Source organism: Mustela nigripes, chromosome 13 (genome assembly GCF_022355385.1).
Source record: "Mustela nigripes isolate SB6536 chromosome 13, MUSNIG.SB6536, whole genome shotgun sequence".
NCBI classification, from domain to species: Eukaryota; Metazoa; Chordata; class Mammalia; order Carnivora; family Mustelidae; genus Mustela; species Mustela nigripes.
This window is the reverse complement of record NC_081569.1, coordinates 9,358,420-9,377,193: the sequence shown is the minus strand read 5'-3', so window position 1 is coordinate 9,377,193 and position 18,774 is coordinate 9,358,420. Positions and strand designations below refer to the sequence as shown.

At 41.8% G+C, this 18,774-nt stretch overlaps 1 protein-coding gene across 8 annotated transcripts in view; it reads left to right on the top strand.

The window, feature by feature from the left end:
• AKAP13 (A-kinase anchoring protein 13) overlaps positions 1 to 18,774 on the top strand; it is a 322,148-nt gene that overhangs the window by 211,120 nt on the left and 92,254 nt on the right. For all 8 annotated transcript variants that reach the window (XM_059371621.1, XM_059371619.1, XM_059371618.1 and 5 more), the window contains 2 exons: positions 11,166 to 11,241; positions 16,396 to 16,532. In XM_059371621.1, the coding sequence (XP_059227604.1) occupies positions 11,166 to 11,241; positions 16,396 to 16,532 (213 nt within the window). The remainder of the gene's footprint in view (positions 1 to 11,165; positions 11,242 to 16,395; positions 16,533 to 18,774) is intronic.

The following is an 18,774-nucleotide window of genomic DNA, read 5'->3' as shown; positions in this document are numbered from 1 at the left end:
TGTTGCTGTCACTGTCTACAGGATATGGTGGAAAATACTGATATGTGTTTTGACATTCTTTCTGCACTTGGTACACATGGCACTGGCCTCTGGTTAATGGCATTGACCATAATTGGTAGCATCTGGCCCAGAATTCCAGCTCTGCCCCTGACTGTGTAGGCCGCTTGACCACCTTTGTCTAAATGAGCTTGCTTATCTCTAATTACTGTAAGCTTTTTTTCTCCTTCCTTCCTTCCTTCCTTTCTTCCTTCCTTCCTTCCTTCCTTCCTTTCTTTCTTTCTTTCTTTCTTTGTCTTTCTTTCTTTCTTTCTTTCTTTCGTTCGTTTTTGGTGAGAGCACCCATGACATAGAACTTACCCCAGTAGGTGTACGGGTCAGTGATGCCACGGAACATTTGCACTGTTTGCGACTCTCACCACCATCTTTCTCCAGAACTTGATCATCTTTGCAGACTGAGACTCTACCCATTAAATAACAGTTCCACATTTCTCTCTCCCTACTCCTTATTTCTGGAAACCGCCATTCTGGGTTGTTCTGTTTTGTTTTGTTGTCTCTGTGAGTTTGACTACTCTGGTTAGCTCCTCTGCATGAAATTATATGGGGTTTGTACTTGGCTGACTGGCTTCTTTCACTTAGCATCCTGTCTGCAGGGCCAGCCGTGTCGTGGCACATGTCAAAGGTTCCTTCCTTTTTAAGGGTGAACGGTAGTCCACTGTATGTGCATACCACATTTCGCGTATCCATCCGTCTGTTGATGGACATTTGGGGTGTTTCCACCTTTTATCTCTTGCGAACAGCACTACCGTGGACGTTGGTATACAAATATCCGTCCGAGTCCCTGCTGTCGATTCTTTTCAGCGTATACCCAGAAGTGGGATTGCTGGATCGGCCGTGTCGGACATTCCCTCCAGCGGTGCATGGGGTTCCGACCTCTCTGTGCCCTCGCCAACACTGTTATTTCCTCGGTGGTTTTTTGGAGATGGGGATGTGATCGTAGCCACCCTAACGGCTGTGATACAGCATCTCGTTGTGGGTTTGACTTATGCACACTCACTTTTGCACTGGTTATGTTTGTAAGAGGCCAGAGGCAGGAGCTCTCCAGGCTGCCTCATGTCGCCCTCTTTGAAAGACATCAGAACACCTGAGACTCTGCGTGGGTGAACAGAGTGCGACTCTGTTCGAGAGTATGACTCTCGTCATACTCTTCCCCACGGGATTTCCTGTCTGTTACATGGTGGATTTTGACCGCTTTTTCTTATTTCTGTGGATTCTACCGTGTGCGCTAGCATACAGATCTGCTGCTGCTTCTGTCTGCAGAGGACGCCTCCCCAGCCCAGCTGCACGCTGCTGCTAGACTAGTCCAGTTTCAGTCCCCGCTGGTCTGTGTCCTGATGCCCCATACTCCCTTCCTCCCCACTATCCCACTTTATCGGTATGCTTCTAGCGTTAACTTCCTGGCCTAATCCTGCTCTCGCTCCCTTGCTTCTGTAATTGGGGGAAGGGTCCACCCTTGCTCAAGTATAAAGCCTAGATTCACTGTAGCCATACCCTCCACTCTTCTTTCTGGGAACTTTTGGTCTTTTTGTGCTCCTCAGAGACGTCTAAGGAAAGGGTCTGTCATCGGGGTTCCAAGGGTATGCTCCAGAACCACTGACTGGACACATACCCGTGTTTCTCTTAAGGGTTCCATGGCTTCCCTCAGATTCTTGGAAGGAGCCTGGGCCATGTAAGGCTATGAACTCCAGCTCTGAAGTGTCCTGATGGCTCATCCTTTTTTCCACGTGGCTGGAATTCCCTACCTCCCCCCTGTCTCCAGAGCATCCTGCCCACCCCATGGACCATCAGCCTTGCTAAGCTTTTCTCAACTATCTGAACCAGAGATAATAATTGTTTTTTTCTTTTTTAAATCCTAGGAGCTTCCTTACTTCTTTAGGTTTCCAGTACTCATATACCTGTTGTATTTCAGTGACTACTCAGTGTTTCCCAGGCTGTGGTCCACGGTTGGTTGAGTCGTGCCACAGGGTTATTTACCTCTGTCATCCTGGGGTATGGGAGGCAAATGGAACCCATGGCATTTCTCATTCAGAAGGGATCCTCACACTTGTGAACTGTGAGACCCACCCTGCCAGCTGTAGTCAGGGTCCCATCTTCCTCATCTGTCTGTTGCTGTGCCTTCGCACTGTTTCTTACGTAAGGCGGTGCCCCCAAAATGGTGCCTGGCCAGCTGTGTGGATGGATGTGTGTGTAGCTAACCGCCAGAGAGCTTCAGGAAGCCTTCTTATGCTACATTTCCCCATCCTTCCCTGGTGAAAAAGTCTTGATTTACTGGAAACTTGAACATTTTTCAATATAGGTTTTACTTTTAATTGTTTGTAAATGAGGCCTAATTCGGAAGAAGGAACCAGCTGACAGCTGCATTGTGGCCAGATTTGCTTAAGTGCCTTGTGTCCATAGAGATGGTGAGTCTCCTTGGCACATCGCTGTTAATTAGCTGTCGGTGACCGAAAGAGGCATCTGGACAGACAGCCCAAAACAGAAGACATTTCTCTCAGTGGCAGCATTCTGATACTCAGAAACTTGGCACCCAGAGTTCCATATATTTGTTTCATTTTCTTATTTTATTTTCTAAATATTCTTGTCCGAGGTAAACTGGGACTTTGTTTTCCAACTAATTGCCTCCAGAGATCTGAATTATACTTCGCCAGACTGTTTCAGTTTAGTATTGTTACTAAAGCTTGTTTAAACAATTGTTGAATTCCAAGACAAAGGAAAAAGTCAGAAGAAGCACTTGTGGGGCTGAGTAGAAAACGCCCTTGCTGTTTCTGAGTATGTCCTGACTGGCCCAGTTCCTCCACGGTTGGCTACCTCGGGTGGGTTGGTTTGTTTATCCATCTGGTAAATGGAGGCAGAGTGATAACCCCGACGGCTCTCAGTCCTAACTTTTCATTCTCTGTAAAGTCACTGCAGATGATGAATTCAAAGATTAATCATTAGGCATCCACCGTAAAATCCACGCTTGTCACTCGGTTGGGAAACCCACGGAATTAAGATGTGCTTCCCTTCTCAAAAAGCTCACCCTTCAGAGCAGACGCTGTCACCAGTACAGTTAGTACGCGGGGATACTGTCCGCGAATCTAACCTCACGGGGTGTGTGTGAGCTCCTCTCCGAAATGGCATCATGCCTCCTCCTGGGGCAGGAGAGAGACCCAGTCCAGCTGACGGTATTTTATAAACTTCAGTACTGTGAATCTAGAGATATCAAGAGGTGTTTACAGTTTTAATTCTGATCTTACCTGTTCTGTTAAATAAAACGTGCTCTTTCCAAAGTCATGAGAAACGTCACAGTTGCCCAGTCCAGTAACTTCTAACTTTCATCTCCTTTGACATCTCTGCAGCAGTTGGCACCTTGGACCTACCATCTCTTCTCAAACCTCTGCTTCCTTAACTTGTGTGAAACTGAAGCTCTCTGAATGCTTCTGCTTCTACAAGGGTGTGGCAGTCTCTGACTTCCCCACTCTCCGCGTTGTGCAATCCCTTGCCTGCAGCCGAAGTAGAGTGGTTAACTCTGGCCCCAGGTCTCTCTGTGTCATTTGTGACTTGGCCAGAAATACGCGCAGCATTTACAACGTGGTTACTGCTTATGGCGCTCCGCTCATTCTCCTTTCTATTAATTACAGCTCACGTTGTCCCAGGCAGCACACATCTCAGTGTGTGCAAGGCCCACAGTAACCAACCACTTCCACGTCTCTCTCACATAAACTGGAAATCCTTGCAGGACACTTTCTTGAGTACTTCTGCTTTTAAGGTTTCACAGAATGATTTGATATATAGGAGATATTTAATACTTTTTTTTTATTAAATAAGGAGAGAGGCAAACCTAAGGGTGATGCACATTACATCTTCATACTGTCTTCCTTTCCTAGAAAGTAACCAACAGATTAAAATATATTTTCCATTTAAAAAATATATACTCCCAGGGCACCTGGGTGGCTCATTCAGTTAAGCGTCTGCCTTCTGTTTGGGTCATGATCCCAGGGTCCTGGGATTGATTAAGCCTGGCATCCTGCTTCCCTGCTCAGCTGGGAGTCTGCTTCTCCCCCACCCAACCCCGCCATCCCCACTCATATGCTCTCTTGTGCTCTCTCTCAAATAAATAAATAAATAAAATCTTTAAATAAACACACATACTCCCGGGAGATACCACTTCACACCTCCTAGGATGGTTACAATCAGACAGATAAACAGACAAGAACAATTACAAGGGTTAGCACAGATACGGAAAGATAAAACATCAGTACGTTGCTGTAGGGACATCAAAAGGTGCAGGCCCTTTGGAGAGGTCTGGCAGTTCCTCAGAATGTTAAACGTGAAGGTATCACATGACCCAGCAGTTTCACTCCTAGGTGTAAACCCAGGAGAAGTGAAAACACCCAAACAAAAAGTTGTACATGGATTTTCATAGCAAGCATTATTCCATACTGCTAGAAAGTGAAAACAGCCCAAATGTCCATCAACTGAAGAATAAATAAACAAACAGAATGTGGGTATCCCCACACAGCGGAAGATGATTCAGTAGTAAAAGAATGAAGTACTGATACGTGCTGTGACATGGGGAAACCTTGAAAACCCTTTGTGAAGGAAAAGCAGCCAGTCGTCAGAGACCCATAATGTGTGGTTCCGTTTCTGTGAAGTGTCTGGAGTAGGCGAATCCACAGACACAGAAAGTGGACTCAGGATTGCCCAGAACTGGGAGGTAGAGGTGGGGTGGGTGCCAAGACTAGCAGGTACAGGATCTTCTTGGCGGGATGAAGTGTTCTCAACTCAGACATTGGTTACCAGTTATAGGACTCTGTGAAGATCCTAAGCCATTGAATCATATGCTTTAGGTGGGTGAGTTTTAAGAGTATATAATCACATCCCAGGAAAGATGTTAAAATGCCAAATTAAAAACACATGCATGTGCGCTTGCATGTGCACAGGCACACACACACACATTCATTGTGCTGTGGTATCCTGGCTTTGATCCCGGAACAGAAAAGAACATTAGTGGAAAGAGAAACGAAATCCAAATCCAGTCTAGAATTTAGTTAATGGTAATGTACCGATGTCAGTTTCCTACTACCCACAAATGTACCAGGGTTATGTAAGACGTTTCTCTTAGAGACACTGGGGAGGGAGGGGTATATAAGAACTATGTACTATCTTTGTAACTTTCCTGCCAGCCTAAAGCTCTGATGAAATAGAAGATTTCCCAAGTTAAATTTAAAAAACAAAAAGTAATTTGTAAAGAAAAATTTGGGAAACTACCGAAAAGTTAAAGTAGATATTGTTTCTTTCTTTCTTTTTTTTTTTTTAAGATTTTATTTATTTATTTGACAGAGAGAGATCACAAGTAGGTGGAGAGGCAGGCAGAGAGAGAGAGAGGAGAAAGCAGGCTCCCTACTGAGCAGAGAGCCTGATGTGGGGCTCGATCCCAGGACCCTGAGATCATGACCTGAGCTGAAGGCAGAGGCTTAACCCACTGGGCCACCCAGGCGCCCCTAGATATTGTTTCTTTACCTTTATTCAAGCATAATCATTCAATGAATAACTGAATCAGATTAAGGTTTTTCACCACATAGGTGTGATTCTGTCAAGAGACTTTTGCCTTCCACTGTGTTTAAATGTTTTAATACTATTTAATATATACTAACTGTCAAAACTGCGATAGGTACGAGGTTTTACCCCACTTGAAGGTTCCCAAGTTAGCCTGACAGTTTCTGGGGTGCTAGCTGAAGTCACAGGGCTCCTGGGTCCAGGGACAAAGGAGTTTATTGCTTATCGCACAAAAAAGCACCATGCGTTTTGCTTCCTTGTTGGTTCCTCTTGCTTCCCAAGTCCCCCAAGGGCAGCACAGAGCAGCGCAGGAGGGCGCTGTGTCACAGCTGAGAAACCCCACCCTTAGGAAACCTCAGTTTTTATAATGGGCAGTGAGCCTGCCTGATCTTTGCCCTTGATTGAGACATTATCTTTATTATGGGAGACAGTAAACAAACCTACCCTTTGCTTTGGAAAGAAACAGTATCTCTCTTTTTCAAGGCTGTTTGATTTACAAACGTTTTGGAAAAGATAGTTTAGAACAGAAGGACAATCAGTGCCTTTGCTCACAAGACCTGGGGAAGATAAGAGAGACACACAAAGACACTCTTCCACCATTAATATGTTCTCACCACTGTTATTCAGAAATGGGTGTATTCACCTGGGTGGCTGAGTTGGTTAAGCCTCCAGTTCCTGATTTCGGCTCAGGTCATGATCTCAGGGTTGTGAGATCGAGCCCTGTGTCAGGCCCCACTCAGTGTGGAGTCTGCTTGAGATTCTCTCTCTCCGTCTCCCTCTACCCCTACCACCACTCATGCTCATTCTCTCTCTCAAATAAATTAGTCTTTAAAAAAAGATTTGATTTAACCTTAATTTCATTATTATGTGTTAATTTTGATAAATATTTTAATTTTTTAATTTTGATTTAAACAATACATTATTGTAGTTACATACAATTAATGTATTAGTCACATTATGTATTTATATATATTATACATTTTGCAAATTGTTTAACTTACTTTTTCTAATATACAGATGCCTAAAATGAAATGAAAGGTATAATCAGTTAGTCCCTTACATATTGAAGGCCGAGAATGTTCAGTTTACTCATTGGCTGTGGAATTGAGAAGGCAATGAAAAATATCCTGAGATAAAGAATTTGTGCAAAGGTTCCTAAATTTTAATGAAACTAGAGGATTGTAATGTTAAGGTGTTTGGTAGTTATAAAAACTAAAAACATATATATTGCACTTATATTTAAGGGATTTTTTTCAGTTCTGTTGGAATATAATTTATATACAGTAAAAGTCAACTTAAGTTCACAATTTGATGAGTTTTGACAAATGTTTAAGTTATGTATAACAATATCAAGAAATTATGTATAATAACTTCTGCAGTCATGGTAGGAATATTGCTGTCACTCCCAAAATTCCCTCCTGTCCCCTTGCAGTCATTCTGTTCCTCCAGTTGAATCACTAATAAACTTCTCACCCTATTTTTGCCTTTTCTAAAATACTGTATGGAACTATGTCCTAGGCAATGTTTTTTGTCTGGCTTTTTTTTTTTTTTTTTTTCTATTAACATCATGTTCTTGAGACTCAATCATGCTGTTTGTATCAGTGGTTCATTCCTTCTTATTGTGAGTGTGTTGCATTGTATGAATGTACCACTATTTGTTTATCCATGTACCTGTTGACAGCAAATTGGGTTGTTTCTAGTTAGGGGCTCAGCCGCTCTGAGAATCCCAATAGAATTCTTTGTGCAAAGATATGTTTTGTTTTTCTTGGGTGAATGAATACCCATCAGTGGGATTGTTGTGTTGTATTAAATGTCTGTTAGTGACATTATAAGAAATTGCTAACCTGTTGTCTAAAGCGGCTGTACTGTTTCACATTCTGGTAACGTATCAGTGCTCAGTTTCTTCACGTCTTTGCCAACACTTGGTATTATCAGTCTTTAATTTTAACCATTCTGATAATGGACCATTACTCTTTTTGGTTTCAGTGTGCTCTTTCCTGATGATTTATGATGTTGGGCACCTTTTCTGTGTTCTTCGCCAATCATATATATTCTTTGTTGAAATAATTTCTCAAGTCTTTTGACCATTTTAAAACGTGTTGTTTGTCTTATTATGGCATTTTAAGAGGTTTTTCATGGTCATTTATAATTTAATATGTGCTTTAATAATTTATATTTTAATATAGTTTCTATTACTAGTCCTTTTTCAGATAGATCCTGTATAAATATTTTCTCCTAGTCTATGGTTTGCCTTTTCATCTTCCTAACAATGCCTTTGAGGAGCAAAAACATTAATTTTGATGCGGTCAATTTTTTCAGGTTTTCATGTGTGCTAAGAAATCTTTGCCTGACCCAAGATCACAAAAATATTTCCCTCCTCTAGAATTGTAGTTTTAATATTTAGGCATATTTTTAGTTCATTTTTATAGCTGATACAAGATTTGAGGGAGACTTACAAATATTGAGGGTTTTTGTTTTTTTTTTCTGCCAACCTTTTTTTTGTTTGCATGTGGATATCACCTGTTGCAGGATTATTTGTTCAGAAGAATGTTCTTTTTCCTGGTTGGAATAACACTTGGCATCTTTGTCAGATATCAATAGCCCATATCTGTGAAGGTCTGTTTGTAGATTCTCTCTTACTCCGTTGATCTAAAAGTTTGTCTTTGTGCCAGTATCACCCTGGCTTGATGACTGTACCTTTTGTAATGAATCTTAGAATCAAGTAGTGATCATTTGGGGGAGAATTCACAACTTAACAGGACGAAATTTTCTGATGTATAAACATGAGGTCTCTATTTAAGCATGCTTTAATTTTCCTTATCAGTGTTTTCTGATTTTTAGAATACAAGTCTTGCTCAGATTTTCTTAATAATTTTATATTCATTGATGCTATTGTAAATGGTATTACTTTCGTTTTTAATTTTTTAAATTGTTCACTGCTAACATATAGAACTAGTGCTGCTTTTTTATATATTGACTTTGTATCTTGCAGCTTTGCTAAGCTGATTTATTCCAGCAGCAGTTTTGTAGATTCCTGAGGATTTTCTATGTAGTCAGTCATCCTGTCTATGAATAAAGGAAGTCTTACTTCTTCCTTTCCAGACCCCTGTGCATTTTATTTCTTTTTCTGCTTTACTGAATTGGCTAGAAACCCCTATACAGTGTGGAATAAAGGTGATGAGTGTGGACATTCTTGCCTTGGTCTTGATCTCAGAGCGAAAGCATTTGGTCTCTCTTAAGTATGATGCTAACTGTGGGTGTTTTGTGTGTGTGTTGTTTTTTCTTTTTAATAGATACCCTTTATCAGGCTGAGGAATTTCGTTTCTGTTTCCACTGTTCTATGAGTTTTATCATGAATAAATGTTTACTTTTGCCCAGCACTTTCCTACATTTCTTGATAATCATTAATTTGTGGCATTTTTGATCTGTTAATAAATTGATTTTTCAACATTCCTTGAATGAACTTGGTCTTGACAACTTGATCTCTTTTCTGTGTGCTAGATTCAGTATCTTAATTTTTGTTCAGGATTTTGCAGCTGAGTTTCTGAGGGATTTTGATTTATATTTTTCTTATAATGTCTGTCTAGGTTTGGTGTCCAGGGGATGCTGGACTCATACAAATGAGCTGTGTGTTGTTCCTTCCTTTTCTATTTTGTGTAAGAGTTTGTGTAGAATTGGTATTATTTCTTCCTTAAATGTTTGGTGGCATTCACCCCTGACGCCTTCTGGGCCTGTAGATTTCCTTATAGGAAGGTTTTTAACTGAATTCAATGTCTTTAATAGAATAAGGGTATTCAGGTTATCTTCTTGAGCAAATTTCAGTAGTTTGCAGTTGCCATGGAATGTTTCCATTTAATCTAACTTGTTGAATCTGTTACAGTGATGTTCATAATATCCCTTTGTTATCCTTCCAATGTCTGTAGGATCTGTAATGATGACTTCTTTTCATTCCTTATGCTTGCAGTTTTTAACTTTCATTCTTCTCAGTCTGGGTAGACTTTACTGATATCATTAATCTAGTCAGGGAATCAGCTTTTGGTTTCATCAATTTTCTTTTAATTTTTTTTTAAATATTTTATTTATTTGTCAGGGACAGAGAGAGGGAGAGGGAGAGAGGGGGGCAGGCAGAGGGAGAAGCAGGCTTCCCGCTGAGCGGGGAGCCCAACATGGGACTCGATCCCAGGACCTTAGGATGGTGACCTGAGCGGAAGGCAGACGCTAAACCGACTGAACCACGCAGGCGTCCCTGATTTTATTTTTCTGTTTTCTATTTCATTGGCATCTGTTCTTTGTTTTCTTTATCCTTTTTGCTTTGGGTTAGTCTGCCTTTGCTAGTTTCTTAAGGTGGAAACTTAGATCATTGATTTGAGACCTCTCTTTTCTAATATAGGCATTTAATGTTATAAATTTTGCTCTGAACACTGTTTTAGCTTTGTCTCACAAATTTTTATATGTTATGTTTGAATTTTTGAGTTTGAGATATTTTCTGATATTTAACTAATTACACAATGATTCCTTAAAGATTTCTTCTTTGATTCATGGATTTTTAAGTTTTTGTGTGTTTTTTTGTTTTGTTTTGCTTTTTAAATGTTTGTGGTTTTTCCAGGTAACTTCTTATTTTGGTTTCTGATTTTGATACTGTTGTGGTCAGACTGCATATGTAGTATGATTTTAATCCTCAAATTTGATACTTCTTTTTTGCCACAGAATATGGTTTGCTTTGGTGAACATTCCATGACTATTTGAAAAGAATGTGTATTCTGCCTTTGTTGGGTGAATTGCTCTGTATGTGTTGGGTAGATCAAAGTGGTTGCTAGTATTTTTCAAGTTTTCTGTATCCTTACTGATTCTGTGTCTAGTTTTATCAGTTATGGGGAGAGAACTATTGAAATCTTTCATCATAATTTTAAAAATTATATTCTTTTAAATTTAATGATAGTAGATGGTTATGATGTTAGTTAGATGACTGAGAGCTGTAAAGGCTAAATTAAAAAAATAGGGGAATGTTTTCTTCTTAATATGCGATAGATTCCCATAGATTTGTTCTCCATTGCCAGTTCTGTCGCTTACTACCTCAGCAACACTGCTGAGCTTATTCTTTGGATACGGGTAATACAAACTTCTTGTAGCTGTTGTGGGGATTAACTTAATAATACATAGAATTCTCTACTGTCTGATCTCCAGTGGACAATAACTCTTGAATACATAGAAATTATTTTTGTTTTTTTTTAACTTGCAAGTAAAGATATCAAATATGTATTTTAATCTTTGATGCATTGCATTTGTTAATTTCTTTCTTTTTTTTTTTTTTAAATTTCACCCTTGGCCTGCACCAGGTTTTCTCTTTGTTTATCTTTTTCCTGTTGCTTTTATTGGAGCCTTAATTGAGCATAGCATGCCTTGATTGTGTTGTGAAAAGGATTTTTTTCTTGTCCTAATTTTGCTCCCTTTACAATAAAGTATTAAAAAGGTAAAAGTGTTGGTACAACAGATACACTTGCGGCAGCTGTAAAATCATCCCACTATTACTTCGCTCTCTGAAAGTCGATGTGGTTTTTTTTTTCTTTCAGATAAATCGAGAAAGCTGGTGTCCGATAAAACCATGCCCTGATACAGCACCTCTGTTGGCCCCCACACAGAGCCCAGGTGAGCAGGGGTCTTCCAACTTCCAGGTGCTTGAATAACTGTGACTTAAATCTCCCATTTTTTACACTGAAGTCCCCGTCTGATTCCAGACCTCTTTTGGAGTACTGTCCTTCCTTACTGTGCCATGCAGTAAATCAGAAGAGAGGGGTATGTGTGATTTGGGTTTGTAGGCATTTTTTCTCAACTGAGAATAAATATGTAGTGTCCTAGAATTAACCTACATTTCATATAAGTAGTGAATCTTCACATGTGGCTTTCTGACTCATCACTTCTGTGAAGGCATATGTGCTGTGCACATACATAGGATCGTGGTTTCTCAGTCTGATAAAACTATAAATATTTATTGAGAACTAATCCTGTGGCTCTCCATTTTGGCTGCACATCGAAGTTATTTGGGGAGATTTAGAAATACACTGCTGCCTGGGTCCTGCTCGCAGAAGTTGTGATTTAATGGGGCCTAGGGTGTGAGCTGGACCTCAGAATCTTTGAAAGCTCCTTTGGTGACTCCACTGCATAGCCAGGATTGAGAACCCTAAACTTTGGAAGTATTGTCCCAATTGAGAGGTGTTAGTAACAGCAGGTGAGGGTCAGCTGCTAAGACCCGGCTTGTTAATGGCTTGTTAATGACATAGCGTATGACTTGTGGGTAGTTAAGATGCCCATCTTTTTCCCCAGATTTAGCCACTAATTCACAGTGATGTAAGGAAAGTTCCCTAATGTCTGTGCACTCTATTGTCTCCCATCTCTCAAGAGTTACTAGCTCTCAGTGGGGCGTGTTGCCTGAATGACACGGTGCGTAACTGTAAGTCTCTGGGCCTGTTGTGAGTGCTGGTAATTTGTACCCTGGGCTCTTGAGTCGCCTTGAGTCAGCAACACCTCTGTTTACCTTTATAGGTTTTACTGACCTGCTTTAAAATTTATTGAAGCCTCACTGACTGGTAGTTGTGGATGTCCTGCGGTAGTATTAAATCGAAAGACAAACTTTCCAAATCCTGTATCTCCCAAGAGCTTTCCTACTGATTCTCAACTCTTCAACTTTATTCCAAAGGTAGTGTTAGAGACAGAGATGAAAAGTGTTCTTCCCTAGTTTTGTCTCACATGGAGGATATTATGTTATAGTTGTGTTTAGGGTCCTGTCATGTTGTAAGATTGACCCTGATCATGGATTTAGCTGACACTTAAACCCTGCCCAGCCCCCTAGAATCTTCTACTTAAAAGTGTACTACTGGGGCACCTGGGTGGCTTAGTGGGTTAAAGCCTCTGCCTTCAGCTTGGGTCATGATCCCAGGGTCCTAGGATCGAGCCCTGCATCGGGCTCTCTGCTCAGCGGGGAGCCTGCTTCCTTCTCTCTCTCTCTCTCTCTCTCTCTCTCCCCCTCCCTCTCCCCCTCCCTCTCCCTGCCTCTCTGTCTACTTGTAGATCTCTGTCTATCAAATAAATAAATAAAATCTTTTAAAAAATAAGTGTACTATTTACTGTATCTTGGTTCCTTGAGCTAGCTGTTCAGGGTCTTTTCTGAAAGTACAATGACGCCCAACCATGCAAGCAGTGAAACTAAGTTTCTCCTCATGCTGGAGTTCAGTTTACTCATTTAAAGAAATGAATTTTGAACCCCTGAGCATTTTCCCCAGGACATCCTCTTGGATTTTGTTGACAATGTCTGCTCCATACTCCAGCCCCAAGCATAACTACTTTGGTGTTTTTAAAGTGGGTCTTTGTAACTCTCTGTGTAACAGCATCCAAGATCTGGATTTTGCTTTTGTGCTTCAGACCTGAGTTTTTGATTTTAGCAAATTTTGGGGTGAGTTCTAAGCCCTTTGGATCTTGGAGGTTTCATTTATGTTACGAGCACAGCTCAAGAGAGCAATAGTGTAAAACCAAGGAGGATAACGTGTTTTAAAATCACTTTGGATATTCCTCCAGTATGGATAAATACAGATTTATTTATTTAAGTACAAATAAATACCAATGCATTATGAGTAGCATGGTTCAGCAAATCCCAGTGGGCGCTGGTGGTGGTTTTTCCTGTCTTTCATGGCCTGCTATAATTTGTTTGCATATATATAATTTTAGACCCAAATGACTAGACAGCAGCTAAAAAATGACATGTTTTCCTAGCTTTTAAAGAAGTTAATGTCTCAGGACACAAAAGTTTATAGGTAGGTTTATATACGAGTCATAAAACAGGACTGACCCATGTCAAGGTAATGTCCTTACCAGATACTTGCACAGCGTAGGTTAATAACGAAGGCTCGCCTTCATTAGGTGTGTTTGTCACACACCTGATGTGTGCAAGGGGCAGGGCTCTGGTTACCGTTTTCATAAATTCTTTCTAACAGTCTCTATAGCTGTTTTAGGGAGGTCCTGATCGTCCCGTTTCACTCGTGTGGAAATGAAGGCTTAGGGGTTAAATGACTTGTTGCCTGGGATCCTGCTGCTAAAAGTCAGCTGAGGGAGATTTAAGCCAAACAGGACCGACTCTAAAAGCAGTCAGTGCTCAGTGTTCTTGCTTCTACCTGCATGTGTTGCTCCCCCTTATTCTTAAGGAAGAGGGCCGGTAGGAAGGCCTGTGACATACAGTGGGAATTAACTTTGCCTTTAGTGGGGTTTCATGATGGCTTAGGATCTTTTTCTCCCCCCTTGTTCCCTGTTTTTCTCCCCCCACTGCTGGCCTCCAGCTCGACAGTTAGGATTGTATCACACAGCAGAGTCATCCTCCAGCTTGATTTGCTGGCCCAGATTTATTTTCTGGGTGAGCTATTCCTACCAGGGCTGAATCTGGATCTTCCCTGTGAATTTTCCATTAGAACGTCTTGAATTGGTTTGTTTTCCAGTCTGGACTTGGGACGTGGTCTATTTGCCTGCCAGCTGGAGACCAGCAGCTCAGCATAGTGCTGCGACAGCCCTTTCTTTTCTTGGCCAGCCCCCTGTTTTCCCCTCAACCATGAAATGGAGTTTTTGATTTTTCCAAGTGGGGAAAGGGGGAGAAGTAGAAAGGTCACACACACCAACTCCACCTAAGTGAGTACATACTCTCCGAAATTGGTGGCGGGAGGGGTGGTCCAGAATACTCATGATTTCCAGTCTTTTAAAGGCAGGGCTATTCCCATTGAATGAAACACTCAGAAATAGTTTGGACCAACCAAGACTGAAATAGACTAGGGTTTTTTTCTTTTTTTCCTTTAATGAAACATTTTCAGGTTAATCTGTGGGCCCCGCCTTGCTCCCGGTGGCATCCTTTGTGTACTTCTATGTTGGAACTGTCTCTTCATATGTCTGCTTCTATTACAAGATTGTAAATTACCCCACACACATACACAGACTAAATATCTCTTTTTATTTGGATAATCCCCAATACCTAGTCAAATACTAACTGACAGAGGAAGTAATTTTATGATCAAGTAATTCATGACCTGTATACCAGTACAGTGTTCTTTGATCCTTCCTCTAAGATTCCCAGCTAATCCAGGGCAAAAAATTTATTAATGATCAATAATTAGCTAATTCAGATAAGAGAAACTTTCTTTTCTCATCCTGCAGTGTGCACGCACATGTGTGCACGCTCTCTCTCTCTCTCTCTCTCATACACACACACACACACACACACACACACACACGTACAATTATTGTCCAAACATAGACCCTGAGAATTTAGGGAGACATTGGGGGTTGTCTAATCTCCACTTCCCCTTCTGTGTATGCATCTTTTCTGAAACCTCTTGACAAAGTCGTTCAGCCTTTGCTCCGCCCCTTCTGGTGAAGTGACGGGTTACTTTCTGGAACTCCCAACCCATTGCCCAGAAGCCTACTTCTAGCAAAGCTCCGTGGCTTCCACACAGCAGGCTTTTTGTTCTGCCTCTGGAACAGCACACAGCAAATCTGCAGCTGCCTTTGGACACATTTTCTTCAAGCTCCTGTGCAAGTCCACGTGGTTCTTGAGTGTTCCCACTGTTGTGTCCTCCTCACCCTGCATGCATTTCTGTTTATCAGTGTTTGACTTTAAATGTTACCTAGGGACAGACATGATCCTGTGGGTGCAGTGTAGCTGTCACATAATGGTAGGACTGTCCCTATTTTGGACTTGGGTACACTGTCTATTAATGGAGTCTGAAGCCATCGGTATTTTTTGTTTTGCTGTCACCTTGTATCATCAGCTCCTCTTGAATCTGCTTTCAACTAAAACCTCCAGGTGGCGTGTTCATGAACTGGTAGCCTTCTGATCTGTTGTGTCCCTCGTCGCTTAGTATCACCTGCAGAGTTGATATATGTGTGTCTGAATCCCATATAAAAATGCTAACTGAAATGGAAATGCTTCACTCTCCAGACTTCTTGAAGGAGGTTGATACCTACCCACTAGCCGACTTTCATTGGGCTCTTGCTTTTACCGCATACAAATATTTTTAATTCTTTTGCTTCTAGGTCTTATGTCCCTTTTGTTACAGAATTAATAGGAGAAAGTGGGTTAAATACCCTGCTAATTTCAGTGTACTGAGTGTTTAGAACTCCTTGATCTACAGCATAATGTTTCTGTCAGGGCCCCCTCTGTCTGATTCACCAGAGTCCCTAGGATAGTTATTGAACTGAAGACAGATTCTAGACGATACATTTCTCTTTAGTGATTATTCCCCAGTGTCAGGTCTGCTTAAGGTAGAAGCTAAACAATTCCATTTCTGTTATTATTCAATAAAACCCGTAAGTGTAATATACTGACATTTGTGTTAGATATGCTTTCCCTCCTTTATTAATCCTAGTGTTTGGCTAGGTAACAAGTTTCCAGAAAGAACTTAAGTCTTAGAAATTTGGCCATAAACTATCACATAGTTTCCTAATAAAGGACATCTGATTTTAGTAGCAAAAGAAAATATTTTCTAACTACCAAAAGGAAAAGATTCCCACTTAAATACCTAAATACAGATGGAATTGTGGTTCTAAATTACCATTTTATCTTTTGGTGCTTTTGGTTTACATGGCAAACTCATGGTTGTCTCATAGTAACAGTCACCCTAGAACTGGGATACTAGAGTTAAAAAGCTACCAATCCGACCGCGTCCTTTACAGCTGCTTAATACTAGAAGGAGGGGACGTTAGTTGGTTGACTTACAAGGTGAATGGCTGCAATGAAAAGGTATTGGCTGAATATATTTTCTTTCTCAGAATGTGAGAACTTCCTGGATGTTGGACTGGGCAGAGAGTGTGCCTCAAAACAAGGAGTCCTCAAAAGAGAATCCGGCAGTGACTCTGACCTCTTTCAGTCACCTAGCGAAGAAGTGGACAGCATCATCTTCCCCAAGGTACTGTCCACCTCAGTATGCGACCCCTGCCGACCATACTGAGCATCTCCAGCTCTGTGTGATCCTGGAGAAGAAAGCGTCCTCCCTTCCAGAGAAGGGAGCTCCAGGTGGCCGGGGCTTAGAAAAAGGCATCAACCACTTTATCCTCTGTAGAGTTGTGGCTGGTTACACGCAGGCTTTGAAGCCTAACGAAATGGGAGTTCCTTTGGTGTGAATTTAATCAGAGGAAGGTGAATGCTTTTCAGTGGGCAGGAAGGGACCGCAGCTCAGACTGTAACACGTCATGTGTCTAAACTAACCGTAGAGGCATTTCTGATTAATGTGTTTAGGCCTGAAGCTCGTTGCCCAGCTTGGTGATGTCACCCCTCCTCATCTAGCCTGCTTAATTGGAACTTTCTAGATCTCTGCTGGGGAACCCAGACTGTCTTCTCCCCAGTGAAGAGCCAGACCCATGCACATGAGTCACCGTGTGTTTTCATATCATCTGAGGCTCTCCAAGGGGTCGGGGGATGGGGGCGGTTTGCTTTCTTTTGCTTATGTTTGTATCTAGTAGCAGAGAGTTCTGTTTTGTCTCCTGAGAAGCAGAATAGTGGGCTTTCCCACAGCAGGATCCGCAGTGGTACTCAGTCATATGCCACACGTGGTTGTCTTAATCGAGAGGCGGGTGAGGGGGCAGAAACACAGCAGCTGGGAGCACGCCTTTATGAAGCTGTCCCATAAGTTACAGGAAAGGCATCCTGGGATCCTGGGCTAGCGCATATTTAAAGCCTCTGTAAATGTCCCCTCAAACACTTTCTTTTCACTTGTCCAGTGGCTCTCAATGAGTGCCCATTTGGCCTCCCCTAATTCTTTTCCACCATGTTCCTTTTCCTTGTCCTCGCTGTCTTTTGGGAGGGTCCTTGGAAAAATTCACAGAACTTCAGGATTCCTGTCATTTTTACTCACAGCAGATTGATTCAGTGGTTTCTATAAAGTAAAAAAATCTGCACCCTGGGAAGCTCTCTCCTCCTTTGAGGTGATCTAGAAAGAGGGAAATCATGGTTTTTTTAAAAAAAAATAATAGAATTTGGATAATTTCCACTGTGACTTTGCGATTTTCATTGTAAGGACTTCTGAACCATCCCCCACTGCCAAGAGGAATGCCATTCTGAAGGGGCATGTCTCTCAGAATATTTTACTTGTGTCTCAGATAAACAGATGATATCTCTCAGTTCCCGCTTCAGAATCGAATCACGGACAGTCACGGAAACTGGGTCATGAATACCCGAGGATTTGTTAAACATTTATGTGTGTCTGAGATTTTTCGTAGTCAAAAGGTGTTTTAAAACTGCAGAGTCTTCATTAAGAAAGACTTGCTTGCTCCCTCCTAGGTGCGTGACAGCTCGTCCCTGGACGCTGCCATGTCTGCAGAGTGGTAGTGATTTCTGCTCGCTAAACCCAGTGATTTTCCTAGCTAAAGAGAATTCCAATTTCCTCTGTTTTGCGTCCTTACTCAGACTGCCAAAAACATTGAGGAGATTGTTCAGACGAATGGCTGGTGCTAGATTGGGCAGTTTTTTCAGGATGACTAGACAGATAGAACTGTTAAGAGTTGGAGCATATTCCCCAGAGCAACTTCTACCCACATTTTGTACCGCAGTGGCTCAGAAAAACCAGAAACGGTGGGTGCACCATCATCTCTTTGTGCAAGCACGAGAACGTCGCATGGCCTGGGGCAAGATCTGGAGGGTTCTTCCTCTTAGCTCTTTCCACTTTCCCAAAGTTGGTTGTGACCAAGAGAGGTTTTGCAATAAGAGTTTTCTCCAGCATTCCTAAAGCCAAGGGGTAGCGTATGAAAGGAAAAGGGGAGAGGGGAGAGAGAGAGAGACAGGCTAATACTTAACCAAGTGGTTACTATGTACTCAACACTGACCCGAGTTTCTTATAATGTATGTGATCTCATTTCGAGCTCCCCACAACCCTGTGAGGTGGGTGGTTTTATCCTCATTAAACTCCTGAGGGAATGCCGGCTTTGACTGGTAGAGAGGTGTCGTCCAGATTAGTCAGCTGGTAAGTCACAGTCCTGACTCTACGTAGGCCTGACTCTACGATCTCTTCCCTGTCTCGATCTCCAGACACCTGCTTTAATAGCCAGTGATTTACACAGAAGCAGGGTGGTGTCCCTCCCCGGCTGCCTCAGTGGACAGCCACACAGCGTGTGCTGTGAAGCATCACCCTGTCCTGGAGTGCCTTCCCCTCTCCC